This window comes from Triturus cristatus, chromosome 8, assembly GCF_964204655.1.
Source record: "Triturus cristatus chromosome 8, aTriCri1.1, whole genome shotgun sequence".
Taxonomy (NCBI): domain Eukaryota; kingdom Metazoa; phylum Chordata; class Amphibia; order Caudata; family Salamandridae; genus Triturus; species Triturus cristatus.
In genome coordinates this window covers 251,357,247-251,373,977 of record NC_140591.1, presented here as the reverse complement: position 1 = coordinate 251,373,977, position 16,731 = coordinate 251,357,247, and the positions used below count along the sequence as shown (strand labels likewise).

Sequence of the window (16,731 nt, the reverse complement as noted above, 5' to 3'; positions counted from 1 at the left end):
ATTGTGTTTGCTCTAAGACTTCTCCCTTTTTGGGATCTGATTGACATGATGCTAGGTTATTGACATTATTTGCAGGCTATGTCTGCAGCCTGTAAGATGTGTGGCCCCTACAAAAAGTTATTTGATATTTAAAAATATACAGCTTGTCCTTCAAATGTTTCTGGAAGATGTAATAGAAAGACAATGCTGGTGGTGCATTGCCATAATGTCAATAGTGTGGTACATCATTGAACGTAAAACACAGGCATGATGAAAATTGTAATGTATTTATAGAAAATGAGTTCCCATCACTACAGCAAACAATGGCAGCCTTTCAGCTCATGTGTGTTTGCATTGATGGATTCTGGGAACTTTAGCATTGAAGGATTACTGGTCTATACTGCTAGAAACACTTCTGACCTTAGAGCACGAGATGGCGATATCAGTGCTGACCCTAAAAACACATTGAAAGTTAATGACCTCAGTGATTAGTTTAAATGGTTAAGTTATGAAAATCCAAGTGTGTCTATTTCTGGCATTATCATTCAGCATGCTGGGGTCAGGCAGATGTTTTAAAGCCCAAGTTACAAACCCCCATGTGTTTTGACTCTTGCGAAAGAACAGGATGATAACTGATGTTGTGTCCTTGGAGAGAAGGAAGTTGTCGTTTCAACAAGATAAGAGCTTAACCAAGAGCCCACACTCTCTTATTCTATAAAAGAAAACACACCAACAGTGAGGTAAAACTAAACAGGTCTCGAGTCCGGAATAGGACATGATGCAGCTGGCACTATCCTTCCTTCTGTGGAGCCTGGCACGAGCATTTCCTCTCCCTTCGCCCACCTCTACACAGCAGGCCTATTTTACAGGAAGTGACCTACACTTAGCAAAGGTAAGGCACGGATCCAGCCCATGGTTGTTCTGGTTGCATAACAAAGGGTCCTCTTTTTTCCTAAACGTGGCCCACTCTACTTCCAGAATTATCTCAACACCTTCTACCAGAGTCCCTTGAGGTCAGGTGTACAGAAGAGGAGTACCACCCATCTGATGCCAGAATTGCGGGAAATGCAGTCTTTCTTTGGCTTGCCGGCGACTGGCCACTTGGACCCAGAGACACTGAACCTCATGCGGCAGCCGAGATGTGGTGTCCCCGATGTGGCAGAGTACAACTTGTTCCCTAGGAACTTGAGGTGGCCCACAGCCAACTTAACGTACAGGTGAAAAAACAAGCCGTTAGTTGTCTGTTTTGATGAGTACGGTGCCAGGTACTTCGTTTGAGTTGTGTAGAATACCAATTTTGTTCAGGTGTAAAGTTACTTCTAACATTTGCATTGTTACATGCAGCGCTCTACATTATACATTTTGCGAATTTCTATTGACAGTAGGCACAGAACTAAAGGGCTCTGAAGTACCTTTTAAACAATGATTTTTTTTCTGTATCATATTTCCTATGAGCTAAATTTCATCTAAGTGTTCCCAATTTCTGCCAGGAAAGGGAATTGAGGCACAGAGAGGCAATACCATTTGCCTCAGAAGTGCTGATAAACCCAATATTTCAGAGCAAGCTTCTCATTTGTGCACTGTAATCTGTACACCATATCTAGTCCTGACCTATTACCCAGCGTGTTTACTTGTCATTTCATTGTAATGTCATGAATTACTATAGGATTTTCACTTTGCAGAGAGTAAGTCATAGGTTTTCAATGTTCTTTGCTCCATTTCCCAGACTGCTGAATTACACCCCAGATCTGCCGCGGGCCGCGGTGGATCTGGCAATGCAAGAAGCCTTCAAGGTGTGGGCAGACGTGACAAATCTAGAGTTCATCCAGATTGACAGCGGTGTCGCTGACGTCATGATCTCCTTCGGCTCTTTGGGTACAGTGAACGAGTACTGCTTTTGTGTGTTTGACAAGGTTTGTTGGAGGCTACACCACAGTCCCATCTATAATGCAGACATCCGTGCTTTGCTTTCAGAACATGGGGACTTCTTCCCTTTTGATGGGCCTTCTGGAATACTTGCCCACGCCTTCCCACCGGGACAATATATTGGCGGGGACGCCCATTTTGATGAAGATGAAACCTGGACAAATACTACTACAGGTAAGCATTGTTCAAAAAGACTGACGCTGTCGTCAGATTGGGTACATGAAGACTGTAGCATCAGTGTCAGATCTTGAGCTAACCATCTCATTGCGCGTCTTAACCCCACATCCGCCATCTGGGAAAACGCAGCGCAGGCAGTGAGTATCCCAGGTTTGTGATGGTAGCGCGGGAGCATGATGACTGAAAAACAGCTACAGTGAAAACATCTACTGAAAATATAGAAATTTCAACTTTGTACTGTATCTCCTTTCTATAACTTCATCCGGGCATAAACCAGAAATGTGTCTGCAAATAAACAATTAGAAGAGTAAATTAACCCGGTCCCATAAATAGTGGAAAGTGACTGAATAGTTTTGAGAATTTTGAACATGCCAACATTTTTGTAGGGATCTGTTTCTGTGATGTTGAGATTTTGGCAGCCTATATTTCAGAGTACATGTCCACGACTTGTCTGTCTGTTTTCCTGCATCGATCCTTTCTAATTTGCATACATTCGGGCGATGCAGTCCCTCTGCTGCCTAATGTGTAGCGCCATTCTGTGGGCCTCAAGTAGATCTAAGGTAATCTACCCGATGACTGAGTTTTATTTAAGTAATGGCGACACCTTGCGGTGACCTTGAGCCCGAGTAGAACAGCAAGAATAGTTCACCAGTAAGAAACGATCCGTGAAACAAACACACGGGTCTTACTGGCCCTTATTGACTAATAGCGGCCCTATCCATGGCAGTTTCACTTTTATAAACCAATTTACAGATATATTCTGCCCCTTCCTTTAGAATTAGCGCTTTGAACTTTTCGTGATGTTCTTCCATCATTACAAAACAGTCCCTCTTTAGTGTGCATTAGTTGTGTGGTGTAGCAGATAAGTTACAACAAGAGGCAGGGACTGCACCAGATTTTCGGAGAGATCCTTTCACTTTGCTTGTTTCCCATTGGGCTGTGATTTACAGCGGCCTTCTTTTGTCTGGTGTGCTTGTAAATAGGTTCAGGTACTCTGCATGGACTTTGAGCAAGTTATCCAGACCCTTTATTGAAGTGTCTGCTTTATAATGTACATAATGTAGTCCCTGAGTTTTGTTCTGATTTGTTTTTGTGGTTTTTTTTTTACACTTTGCTGCTGTTATATAGGTGATGAATAGTATGTTTCTGACTGCTTCTTACTCTTGGCTCCGATGACGTGTATTTCCCCAATGCTGATGTTGCTCATTCACTTACTTCTCAGGGTGCAGTTTTGGGTTCTGCGCTGTTAATCCAGGGTATTCTTTCTTTGATGGTTTCTTTTTTATTGACACTTCAGGCCCAATGTACTATTTGTGTTTATAAAGTTTGATATTTGGAAAATCACAGGCTTTGCAACTGCAAAAAGGAAAGTCCAATGTACAAACATTTTCAATCTCTTAAAATGATCTTTGCAACGGATTGTGATTTCGTGGGATGGGAGGCGTATACTCTCCCCTAAGGAATCGCAATGGATCTATCCATGATTACTGACCACGTTTGCGGATCCAAACAATTGATCTGAAATCGCCTCTCCAAGGGAGATGGCGTCTCATTCGCAGAGCGAAAGCTTCCACCTTGTGAATGGGCGCATTTATTATTGGCAGAAGCAGACAGGGGACCATGGCATGCTTCCCCTGGTGCCATTCACTGAGTGGCATGCCAACTTTCTCTTTTTTCCTATTATTTTAAAGGACACAGGGCTCTATTAAAAAAAAATGTTGACTCTCAAAGAATGCGAATGCAGGAATAGAGATCAACTGTCCCTCTCAGTCCTCCATCCCTCCATTCCCTGGGAGTCATTAAAGGACTCCTGTCTCAGAAGTATTTATGATGCAAGAGTTTTGCAAATCCCTGCTAATGGGCAATTTGTGAGGATGCTGATTAGTAAATCAGTCATAATGCAAAATAAAGGTGGAGTCATCAAGGAGTCGGTGTGCAAAACACACAGCCTGCTTTGTGACACCACCTTAGTACATCAGGCCCTTGCTTCCTTTTTAGTAGGCCTGGGCGAAAATTTCGTTACGTTCGCGGAAATTGCGATAATTTGACATTTTCGCGTTCCGCGGAAAGCGCGAAAATGTCAAAATTTCCGCATTCCGCAGCTTGGCGATAATTTGTTTCTTGCTCGCGCTGTAAAATAATACATTCTCGCGTGCGCGCGATCGCCTTACATGCATCCCTGCGTTCGCCGACATGTTTTCTTGATCCGGTCGTGTTCTCCATGAGATGTTGTATTGTTTTTAGCCATTTGCGCTGTCTCGCGCCCGCAGTGACGTCATGCGTCGCGCGATCACGTCTTTCTTCTCGCGATCATGCACTGCGAGACAACTGAAAACAAGATGGCCGCGCCCGCGAGCAACCACATGGGTTAGTTGGCGAGCCGCAACCATGCAGAAAATCTCGCGAACATGCGGGAAAAAAACTTCCGCATCTTCGCGATATTTCCGCGTGTTTGCGATAATTTGTAACATTTTCGCGATAATTCGCGAAAGTGGATTTCGCAAATTCCGCCCATGTCTCGCTGAGACAGCGAAAGCTGTCTCTTTGAGACATTTTGTAAGTGGGCTTTCAAAAGTGCTACCCACATGGTTTTGCTGGCCTAGAGCTTGAGTGCACGATGGCGTGCACGTGCACAGCTGCTCCTCTGCTCCTTGCTTTCCCCCCCTCCCTTTTCGCCCAGCCCTTTGATGCTCTGCTTGCATCTCCCTTCTCCTCCTCTTTTTCTCACTTGTATTCAGGCTCCTCGCATTCCCCCCTCCCTTCTCGCCCAGCCCTTCTTGTTTCAAACTAGACAGTGAGACACAGCATGCCGCTCAATCGCCGGAATGGTGATTGTATACACAAGAGAAAGTGGATTTGTGGCCTATGTGCTTAGTTTGAAATCTTAATGCATCCTCACAGGCCCCATGTTTATCTGCGAGATATGACCCAGCTGGCCTGTGGACCCTCCGCAATAATTAACTTAGCCCCAGACATTAAGCTTTATGGCTCCTTAACGTGCGCGAGCATCTTTGCAGCGCTGTGGGGGGACGTTTTGTACAGGCTTCGTGACTCATCAGTCACGCCTCAGTCTGATTTAGCCTCAGCCTCATTTAGCATACTTCATTTTCCTGCTGTCTGTGTTTTTGGGCCTGTCCAGGATTGTTTTTTTTTACTGGATGTTCCGTTTTCTTAAATGTAATTTGGGATTGTGGGCCTCAGTTCCTGTTCTCAAAGCAATCCTCTGCAGTGTCTGTTGTCCTGCGAAGTGATGTTGTTGCCAAAACAACAAGTCACTAAAAACATGCGCCCTTTCGGTTGGAAATCTTACTGCACATACTTCACAAATGTGTGAACTAGCGCAAATCCTATTTATCGCCGTGTTTCTGCCTTTTTCACTGCCAAACAAGTCACTAAAAACATTTTTTTAAGTTACAGCGTCGGGTCACCACCCTTTAATTCATGGCAAATTAGCTAAGCTCCCCATGCTTGCGCAAATCTTATTTTTCGCCCTGTTTCTGCTTATTCACTGGTACGAACATCCCAGATTGCTCTTCAAACTTCACCCATACGTGCAACTGTATTAAAGCCACATTTGCATTTCCTACTGTTGATACTGATCTTTACAAGGAACCAACAATTCTCTTTATTCTGCCAGGGCAGACTCCCATTTAGCCACAGGTAGTAACTGTTGGGACGTTTCACACCATTCCAGACTGAATGGCGGCTACACTTGGTAGTCTTTTTGAAGCAAGGTGTCAATGCATTTCTAAAACATTCAACTTGAAAGGTTGCCTAAATGCTACATTCTCCTTAACTTCTCTGTTTGCCGTGTTTTTTAGGTCTCGCCTGAGCCAGCGCTTTAGCGCTGCTCTGGCGAGAGCTATAGAAAGCGAGATTTGGAAGTGCAAACTAGTGCTTTTGAGGCCGCCAACTACAGTGCATGTGCGCCGGGCGCGCGCACCATTTGTCAGCCTGCTGATCACTTTCGCGGCTGCTTTGATGTTCTCAGTGAGCCGCGCGGCCACTGAGGACATCAAAGCAGCCGCGATAGTGCTCAACATATGCCAGGCTTCCCTGTGTTCACCGCCCCCCCCCCCCCCATCCCCCTTCCATGTTGGCTCACTTTCTCTTTTATGGCCGCGGTTTCATTTTCAGGCTGTAGTGTCTTCGAAAGAGTAATCTGTTCACTTTCGAGGTAATTTGAGTGCGCGAATGGTCAATGATAAAGTAAAGCTGCCCCTGTATCGGTATTTGAAATCACTTACATTTTTTATGTGCGACTGGTGGCCAAGGTACCACATTGATATTAACTGTGTTGATGGTTGCCATTCATTTCTGAAGTAATCACAGAATTCAGATGCTTCACGAGTCAGACTTTTGCGAAATATTGTAGCCTGCTGCAAGAATGTCAATATGTTTTAGCAAACGAAAGTCAATGGCTCTGGGTTGCTCAGGATGCCCTAGACTGGTGGGTCTTCTGAAATACAATGCAAATAATGGGTTAAGATGAATGTTTGGCAGTCATTTGATTGGACATGCAAGATGCCTTTGTTTTGTATTTGTACTCAATCGAGTGCTTTTCTCCATGTGGAGTTGGTTAGCTTTGTGAGGGTAATGCCTCGGCACCTTAGGTGTTTGTCATAGTAGGAAACGAATGTGCAAGCATGCTTGTTATAGGCAGTGGCCAGGGTGTAATATCTTTGCGAAGCTTGCCTTTCGTGTGGTTGCAGTAATGAAGATAAACAACCAACATATTTTGCTTTCCCTCGCGGCTGCCACTGCAAATTTTTCCTGACATTCTGAGCACGCAGTGAGGGCTTTGGGAAATATTTCAGGTATGTGGCAATTGCTTACAAGTGTTCTGTTTTGGGGGTATTTGAGCTCTAGCCTGGAGCTTAAAAGCGCCCACTCAGTTTTATTAAAATCTCCATGAATGATTCGAGAGCTGCACAGGTCGTCTTACTTCTTTCCTACCCGGATCCCAATCTTCTCTTCTTTCGTCAGTGCCACACTTCTTTTCACTTGCCCCTCTAAACCCTTTGTCCTAGTTGCCGCAATTCTGCACTATGAAGCCGATCATAATAAAAAAAGCTTTTGCAATGCAATAGGTATCGCATTTGCAAGAGTTTGAGCTATTGCATTGTAAATGACAACGCCTTTTACTGCCGTGTTGGTTTTTAAAACAAATAAAAAGCATGGTCATTTACAATGCCAATAGCTTAAACTCTCGCAGACGCGAGACCTAATGCATTGCAAATGCTTGTTCATATTGCAATAGGTGTACGATGGGGAAATATGAATGTGCAAATAAACACTCATTATTTACAAAGTCAATGGGGCTGGCTTTTTCTGACATTGCTTCTTCCTTGATTGGTGCGTTTGTGTGTGAGCTTGTGAAGATGGGTAAGTGGGTGAACTCAAGAATGAGTCGATAGGTGGATTTAAAAGTGAGTGTATGGATGTATAAAAGGGTGAGTGGATGGATGGATGAGTGAGTGAGAGGGTGCATGGATGAACAGGTGAGTGAACATGCAGAAAGATGGTTAGGTGAATGGGTAAGTGCACGAATTGATGACGGGTTAGACCTCTGTCTGGGCTGTAGCGGTAATGTGTGTGGTAATCACAGTGTGAGGTGGAGCCAGGTCACTGTTTGGGAGCAGGAACATTGGTGGGCTATTGTGAGGACAGTGCATTCAGAGGGGCAGTGTGTGGAGAAAGGGCTGTGTATGGAGATAGGCAGAGTGTGTGTGAGAATGGGCAGTTTGGGGGACAGCAGTGTGCACAGTGCGGGGGCAGTGTCCCTGGGCAGAGGATCTGGGCTGTAGAGTGGCAATCGTCCTGTATTTTTTTAGGAGCGTCACATTTTTTAATATTGTTCGTTTCCCAGGTCCCTCACACAGCTCGCCGGGGACATAGAGAAGAGCCCATGCCACAAGCAGGTGCATTGCTGGACTTTTCTCAGTAGATCGGATTTTCTGTGCCTCTCTTTTTCCCAGGCCTGCACAGACCCAGGCAGGCTGCATGGATGGGCACAGTGGTGAACTGCCACATGGAATCCATTGTCAGCAAACAGGAACGATCGGGGACTTGCAATGCTCTCGATGCCACAGGGAGTGATGGACACATCCCCCACAAGGCAGCAGTACTCGCCTCTCACCCTTGACCTCAGAGGTCACTGAGTTCACTCAGGTGGGCTGCTTAAGACTGTTGAAGCTAAGCTTTGGAGTTAACCCCCTCTCGGCGGTTTGAAAAGCATTTGAAGACTCATCTTCTTTTGGAAGTATTTGGATTCCTCCACTGGTGATAGATTGGATTTCCCTGGAAGCTTCAAGGGTGTGTTTTAGTATGGATCAATCTCTTTCATGTTGCTTGTGGGCTGCTTGTCTGTCCCTCTTTGGTTTTACCGGTTTAAATAAGTTATGTTGCTTTGCACATTAAAGCTATCCTTGATGCACATTACAAGCAGTAAATTAAACCAACCAAACCACAGGGGGGATTTCAAGTGAATTTCAGAGGCAGGACCTTATAGAGCACAACCTGTAAAATGGCTGTTTCGCTTTTGAGCCATGCAAAGGGGTAGTAAAACTGTATGTAGTGGCTGCCGTATGCCTGAGCATTGTTGTACGGGACATGCCTAGAAATAACCAGCAACAGTTCAACAGGGACAGTGGATTAAAGAAATAGAAAAGCAGACAGAAATAACTAGAAAAGTGAGCTTTCAAAGATTAACACTGATTGCCTTGTGTCTTTTCCTTGTGGTGTGCGCCTGTAACAGAGGTGGATGCAGGCCCGGGGTGCACACATATGTGTATGCATCATTTTGTGGAAATTAGATGAATATGCAGAAGTGTTGGTAACTACCATGGCCCAGACCCTGCCGGCATGTGTGAGCAATCCCTGTTCTTAGCGTACTTGCCTTTTTTCACATAAACAATAAAAATACAAGTCATTTTTAGTAATAAGTCTTGCACAGTTCAGCATCTTCTTTGCTCGGATGTGCATATTGCTCGAGGAAGTCCAAAATTATTTTTGGAGTTCAGGCCCTAATGTTCTCATTTTAAAAATAAATTATATTTAATTTTCAAACATTGCAGATATTCCGTATGTTTCAGTCATCATTCTGAATTAACAGCCATTCTGGCACACATTTCCTCATTTGAACAATCACCACTACCCACAATCATAAAGTTTAAATATGACAAATACATTATCATAAATAAGTGCACACCATTATTGCAAAAATGCTGGATATGTCAAAGGGTTAGTTAATATCCATTCTGCTCACCAGCTAGCTGCAAAGTGACTCCCAAATGCCCCTGTGGTGTGTACGAACATTGTGTAAGTATCTACCAATTCATTAGAGTATACCAAATCCTAACTCGCCAGTTTCATAGCCAGGTTCGAGTCTCGGTGTTGGCTCAACATCCTATGATTCTGGGCAAATCACTTAATCTCCCTCTGCCTACCAACAATGAATGTCCTTGTGTAATGTAACTGGTGCTCATGTAAAGCGCTCTAATATCTTCGGGTCGAGTTGGTGCAATATAAAACTGCCAAACATATACAGCTTCTCTCCTTTTGGCTTGCAGTAGACTAACAGCTGCATGTTTCTGGGTTGACGGTCAAAGTCACACAGGGAGGGACGGGGGGCTTGATAGGTCCAGCATACATGCCCCCAAGCTACTGGTAAAGTGAAAAAGTATGCTGTTCTTAGGGGTCACAAGGAGGGGGAAGGGAAGAAGGGCAGAGGTGCAGGCCACAGCAGTGGTGGCTGGTTCCCGTAAGGTGCTAGGTAGAGTAAGGATTCAGGTACTCGTCCAGGGATAGCTCCTATAAGGAGCAAGGGCCCTCATACATCCCGAAGGGTGTCATGCTTCATCATAGGGCAGCTCCTCGTTGGGCCGGCGCTGCAATACCCAATGGGCCCCACAGGGGGGCTCATTGTCGGAGGTCTTCTCGGTTTGCCGTCGTGAAGCTTGATAGTCTATATGTGAGGGTGCCTTTATGTAGTGAGTAGAAGTGGGATGGTGATTGTGCAGTAAAAATGGCTTCTGGATTCTCCAACCCTTTTATTCGAGGAGTACCTGGGCCATAATTAAAAACCGACCAAAGAGTCATGGACTGGAAGTGGAAGATTAAACCCGTGTCAGTCCTAGCGAGTCATGCAGGGGGTCAACATGTTTCTTGCCTCAAATTGCCAAAGGGATCTAGGCAATTCTTCAGGACCATCAAAATCCTCATCTATTCTAAGGGGGCAGCATGTGGTGTTCCGCCTTTAGAAACAATGTGTCACGTCCCCTTAAGTATGGATTTGGTAGTAATCCTAGAAGTGTAAAAAATGTGAAAGAACTTTTACCAGAGGTATTTGTATACCTTCTGGAAAATATTGCACCTTAAAGGGGGGGGATGGAGGTGCCTCAACAGGGACGTGACGGACATGCTTGCTAAATATTGCGAGAAGGACCCACTGTGGTCCTCGGGGAGCCAGAGTCAGGACCTACCCTAAGGCCGTCCGTCCCTGCACATTCACTATCCCACTTCTACTCACTACATAAAGGCACCCTCACATATATACTATCTAGCTTCACGACGGCAAACCGAGAAGACCTCCGGCAAAGATCCCCCTGCGGGGCCCGTTGTGCATTGCAGGGCCGGCCCAACGAGGAGCTGCCCTATGATGAAGCATGACAACCCTCGGGGAGTGTGAGGGCCCGTGCTCCTTATAGGAGCTATCCCTGGATGAGTACGCCCATCCTTACTCTACCTAGCACCTTACGGGAACCAGCCACCACTGCCGTGGACTGCCCCTCTGCCCTTTCTTCCCTCCCTCCCCTTGTCACCCCTAGGAACAGCATACTTTTTCTCTTTACTTCTGGGTTGCCAGTGGCACATCTTTTCCAAAGCACAGTAGTGCCAATATTGGCAATAGCCAAACCATCTCTTAGAGTATATCAATGTATACTGGAAGCATGGTGCAAGTCAATGTCATATGTGTTAAATCTGCTGTTGAATGTTTAATTCTCCTCCAACATTCATCTATATGGTAACCTGAAGGATTTTTGCTTTACAGGTGTATAGTAGAGTCTATGTAGGTTCTTGTAATGCAATATTCAGTGCTTGTTATTGAAGATATCTTTGCAGTCTGTACTCAGCAGTACTTCCATTGCTTATCAAACCACAGATATCAATAAATCTGTGTCCATATCACATCATGACAGCAATGACCCCACCAGACCTTAGTGCAATAGTGACAGGCATATAATACAGATCCTAAATGGTGTGCACTACATATACAGTCATTTGCTTTAAAAGGGAGATGTACACAGATAGTTATAATAAATAGATTAAAGAGAGATTAAAAAGGAGAAAGACTCAGATAACTATAATTAATAGAGTAAAAGTGACAATCACTATATCTCATAAGGCATGCACCCACAAGCATTCAAACACATTTCAACTACTGTAAATTTCATACATATCTTAGGTCCATTAAAACTACTACAATAAAACTATAACTTCAATACCCATTCCGAATATCATTGTAAGTGAAGGAGATGAATCCCCTGGGATTTGCGCTCCTAATCATCTGGGTAAGCATAGGTAATTCAGGGGTTCAGCTGGATGATCTACATGGGCTTTCATCAGTACTGTATTAGTTATTGCACAAATACTTTACACATTGCCTTTTAAATTAAGCCTGCCTGCTTTGTGCCAAGCTACCAGAGGGTGAGCAAAGGATTTTTTAGGATTGTGTTGTGATTTATCCTGACTAGGATTGTGGTTCCTACTTGGACAGGGTGCATACCTCTGCCAACTAGAGACCCAATTTCTAACAAGCTGGCTATTGTACATGGGCTTGTATCAGTGTGTAGCAGACTGTGCAATATAGGAAAGTAGCTCATAGTGTGTAAATGCTATCAACTTATCATACTGCAACAGGTCCCATGATTTGGCGATCCCCAAATTAGCCAACTGGATGTTGCTTTGGGTTTAGACATTAGTTGTATACTAGGGTTGTTCCCCAGAGGATTTTCCAGTGAGTGTACCTCCTCTAGTCCTACTGCTCTTCCCCTGCATGCCCAACAAGTCCAATCAACTGTATCCACACGTCCTCTGGGGTGCATGGGTGGAGCAGCCAAAAGTGTTGCTAACAGAGTGGGCGCCACCTCTCCTTTCTGCACTACACTGTGCAGAACCAGCATTACCCAATGCTATGAGTAAAATGTGAAATGCACATGTTGTGCCAAAATACAGTTCTGTATTTGGTGCAGTGAATTCCCCTCAGTCACAGTGGGTGGGGGAGGGCAGTGTCTCCCAGCACAATCTTTGTTGCCCCCCTGCCCAGATTGAGAAATGCCAACAATGCTGCAATAGATATTTCTGCCCTCAGGAAGCCTGTAACAAGGTGAAACACTTTAGCTGTGTTTGATTATATCTTCTGAAGAGGAACACAATTAAAAAAGACAAACACAAGCAAAGGACCTACCCGTCTTATTGTCTCCTGCTGTTTCTTCTGCTACTTTTCTTCTGCGTACACTGCTACTTTGCCTCTCGACTGTGACTAAATATATCTAATGTATGACCAATCTGTAGCTGGTCGTTAGAGGTGGGCAACTTGTGTTTGAAACATAGGGGCAGATTTATGTTGCCTGGCGCATCCCTGCAAATCAGCAAGGATGCGCCAGGAATGATGCGTCACGCAAGTTTACCCTTGCGCCACACATGATGCGCCGCATTTACAATGCGGCGCATCATGGCGCAGGAATAAACAGATGCGTGACGCATCTGATGGCGTAAGGTTGGCGCAGTGCTTCAGTTGCGTCGCAAGCGCGACGCAACTCCAGCACTGCTCCAACCTACCCTATCCCTAACATGGTGCGTCAAGCCTTACGCCTGCTTCAAGCAGGCGCAGGGTTTTGGCGCATCAGCGTTGGGAAAGTGACTCAGTCAAATCTCATAGATTTGACTGAGTCACTTTTCAGGGGCGTTCCTGCGACGGAACGCCCCCCCCTCTGTCGACACGCCCACGTGAAACCTGACGCAGGTTTTACGTGGCGCAGGGCTTTTCACCGTGACGCATCTCCATAGATGCGTCACAATGTAAATATGGCGCAACGTGGCGCAGGGTTTACACCGCCGCTGCGTCACAAAAGTGACGCAACGGCGGCGTAAAAGTGGCGCATCTCCGATATAGATCTGCCCCATAGTGAGCACTTCAGGTGGTGCGGCAACAGGTCCCCTAGCTCACAGTGTTTAGACATTGCACGTGTGATGCATATGTGCAGCACACATTCAAAGTGTGAAAAGTTTTAAACCCAGCATAAGCATCGCCATTTATATTGGAAGGATACTCTTCCAGTAATAAACATATGCTAGACATCAAGCACCCATCATTGTATTTTGGGGCAAAGGTGTGTGCGTGGTGATAGCAGACTTAAGGAGCGCCAGCACGGGGGAAGAACGCAGCAACACCATACCATAGTAGCCGTGGCTCTGCACTGCTCTGTCTCCCCAGCACACAGCGGCAACTTTGTTTGCTGTGCTGCGTTATGCCACTTTTTTTCAGTAAATGTGCCCCTTTGTTTCAGAAGTGAGTCTACTACCTGCACATAGATTGCATGGGGGATAATTGGGATCTCATGCATGAGCAGCTTGCAAGCTTAGATTGCAATCCCACATTCCTTCCAGGAAGAGTTGTAATTGACTCGTGAAGGGTAAAGAGCAGGTTTATTGTAAGGTTCTTTTCCATTTGCTGTAATTTGTGATCAAAATAAACTTAGTCAGGTCATGCATCAAAAACATTCATGGATTACCTCTCACTCTGCAAACCGTGTTTTTCGAGTTTAAATCACTTAACTTTAGAATTCCAATAGTTCTTTATTGATATAACAAATTGAGTAGGTAAAACCCAACATTTTCTTTGTTCCACCCCATGGACACCCTACCTTTCTTTAACTTTCCCTTTTGCTCATCTAATTATTACCGCCTGACGTGTATAATACCACCGTTAGTTTTATAAGTACCACAGCTCTTGCCTAGCCCATGGAACATGTAATTCAGGACACATATGATAGCATACATGATAACATTGTGTATGTACAGGTGTGACCAAATCCTTGACTGGTTATTGCCGAATACATTGTCTGTTTTTTCGATGGACAAATACCTTTAAGATAGCATCTATTTTTGTGATTTTAGGAATAATTTGAAAGTAATACATTGGGCTGTAGCTGGATACAGCTGTAGGGTTGTGAAAGGACTTAAAGAAGAGGTCTGCACTGCATGTGAGCCTGTTTAGAATCCCACCTCAGGGAAAGGATTTATTGTCTACCTCACATATATTGGGAGACATCAATTGTGTTTAACTGTTTTTGACAGTGGCAGTCCGCATCTATTTGGTTGACACCAAAATGTCATTCAAAATATCAAATGGGAAATGGATCACTTGATCTGAGTAACCAGGGTTTTGCGATATTCGTATAGTTTACCGATAAAAACCCTCATTCACGTTCACAGGTTGGAAAAGCGGTATATCTTGATTCTCCGCTCTTTTGATGGTAACGTGACAGCATCATCATAGGTGGAGGAAGAGCTAGCACAAGTTGTGTTGAACTGCCACTGAGCACACACAGCTCCCTCTTTGCCCGAAGAAACCATAACCCAGGGACTCAAGGTTTTAATTGAACAATTGCAGAGTGGGACAATCTACCCCTTTCACACGAGACCTCAACAACAGACGGCCTCCCTTTTACTTTCTTAGGTCCTGAAGAAAGCCCACTTGACCCCTAGGGGCACCTGAAGGGCTGAAACATGTCGACCTTTTTATGGACACCTACAAGTGCACTAGACTATAACTAGTCTTCCTGTGCACACCAAGATTTTTTATTTATCTCAAATCCAGTTTGATTAAAAAAGTACGTTCTGGCTGTACGAGATTTTAACAACACTTCACCTCGCTTCACTCCAACACAATAACCTATCTCTTGATCACTACTGCAATAACCAGTGGTTAAACCTCCTGGTGGAGGAAGCATAAATATAACCCTATGATGATGCTGTCACATTACCATTAATAGAGCGGAGAATCAAGATATACCGCTTTTCCAACCTGTGAACGTGAATGAGGGTTTTTATCGGTAAACTATGCGAATATCGCAAAACCCTGGTTACTCAGGTCAAGTGATCCATTCCCCATTTGATATTTTGACGTTCAAGTAAAGAAGCTGAATGGATCACAAATCCTTTTTTCTCCCTCCCTGTTGATTGTAATTAATTACCATAATGTCATTGCCAGAATATCATCTGATGTAATGATTGTGCCCTAATTATCTTCTACAGAAATATTACCCAATTTGAGTTAATAATAGAAAATCAATACTTTCTTAGGACAACATTTTTAAAATGATATTTAGTACATTATATTTATCGCAGATTATATTTCTGTATAGGATATTCTGACATACATCTGTTTAAACGTAAGAACTGTGTTATATTTAGCTGCTCAAATCCATGACAATATTCAATATTACTGGATACATTTTGGGGCTGATTTATGAGGACAGGAAGTAGCACTACAGGAGTACTTTTGAACATACTATTACATGCCTTTTGAATAGGCCTTGAAACATTGAATTCCATATTAGCAAAAGTGCAAAGAGGGCACAGTCCTTTCTATTTATATTCCATTTTTAAAATGCATTCTTATCAAATATTTACATTTTTCATGAAGGGAAAATGATACTCCAGTGACTCTACCGATGGTCGGTAAGACTGGTTTATCTGGGACATTCAGAGGCTTTAACTGGCTCCGTTAATTCTTTTAGTGTGGAAAATTTTGCTAATTGGAGGTAATTTTGATAACATTTTTATTTGTCAACAGGCCTGAAGTATGTAAATTCTTCCTCCTCCTTTTCAAATTCACAACATGCTGATGAACTAGGTTGCACATAGTATTTACTTTTTTTTACTTTCAGCTGTAAGGAGGTGGAATATGATTTGAGATAATAAAGAAAAGGCACATTTCTGGACATCACAAGCCACAGGGACTAAGAGAGAGCTCTGTAATTGGATGTAAACAAGGATAACACACCTAGGCTGGAAATTGGCTTGATATGTGCTTCTGCTCAAATGTCCATATACGAGTGCAGACATTGTTTCATGCTGTTGTTCTGCTCTATTGCAGGATACAATATATTTGCTGTAGCAGCCCATGAGTTTGGCCATGTGCTGGGGCTGGATCACTCCAGGAACCCAGAAGCCCTGATGTATCCTGTGTACTCATTTTCTGGATCAGAAGACTTCTCTCTTTCTGACGATGATGTGCAAGGAATCCAAGCTCTATATGGTATCTAGTATGAATATGTGTGTTCATTAAGAATTGTGTTTATTTCAGTGTTGCCGTATTTACCCTAAAAAAACTGATTCATCAATTTTGCTGGGTTTGTCCACAGTTTTACAAAAATTGAAAAAAGGCTAGAGGGGCCCTACTTATATACGTAGTTCTGCTGTCATTGCTACATGTTTGGTGCTGTCATGCACCTTTCTGGGCTTCTCCAGCTATTCATGCGCCTCTCGAGGTGGCCAGGTCTGACAGCGAAAGAGAATGACAGCTCCATCAAACATTCTGCAAACGTATGTTAACAAAAAGAAGAAAGAATGTGTGTGGTA

At 44.0% G+C, this 16,731-nt stretch overlaps 1 protein-coding gene across 1 annotated transcript in view; it reads left to right on the top strand.

Moving 5' to 3' along the window:
* The first annotated feature begins 735 nt into the window (after positions 1-735).
* LOC146801935 (collagenase 3-like) overlaps positions 736-16,731 on the top strand; it is a 31,288-nt gene continuing 15,292 nt past the window's right edge. The window contains exons 1-5 of the mRNA XM_085624073.1: positions 736-871; positions 958-1,196; positions 1,706-1,854; positions 1,954-2,079; positions 16,247-16,408. Coding sequence (XP_085480199.1) covers positions 755-871; positions 958-1,196; positions 1,706-1,854; positions 1,954-2,079; positions 16,247-16,408 — 793 coding nt within the window. The 5' untranslated portion in view covers positions 736-754. The remainder of the gene's footprint in view (positions 872-957; positions 1,197-1,705; positions 1,855-1,953; positions 2,080-16,246; positions 16,409-16,731) is intronic.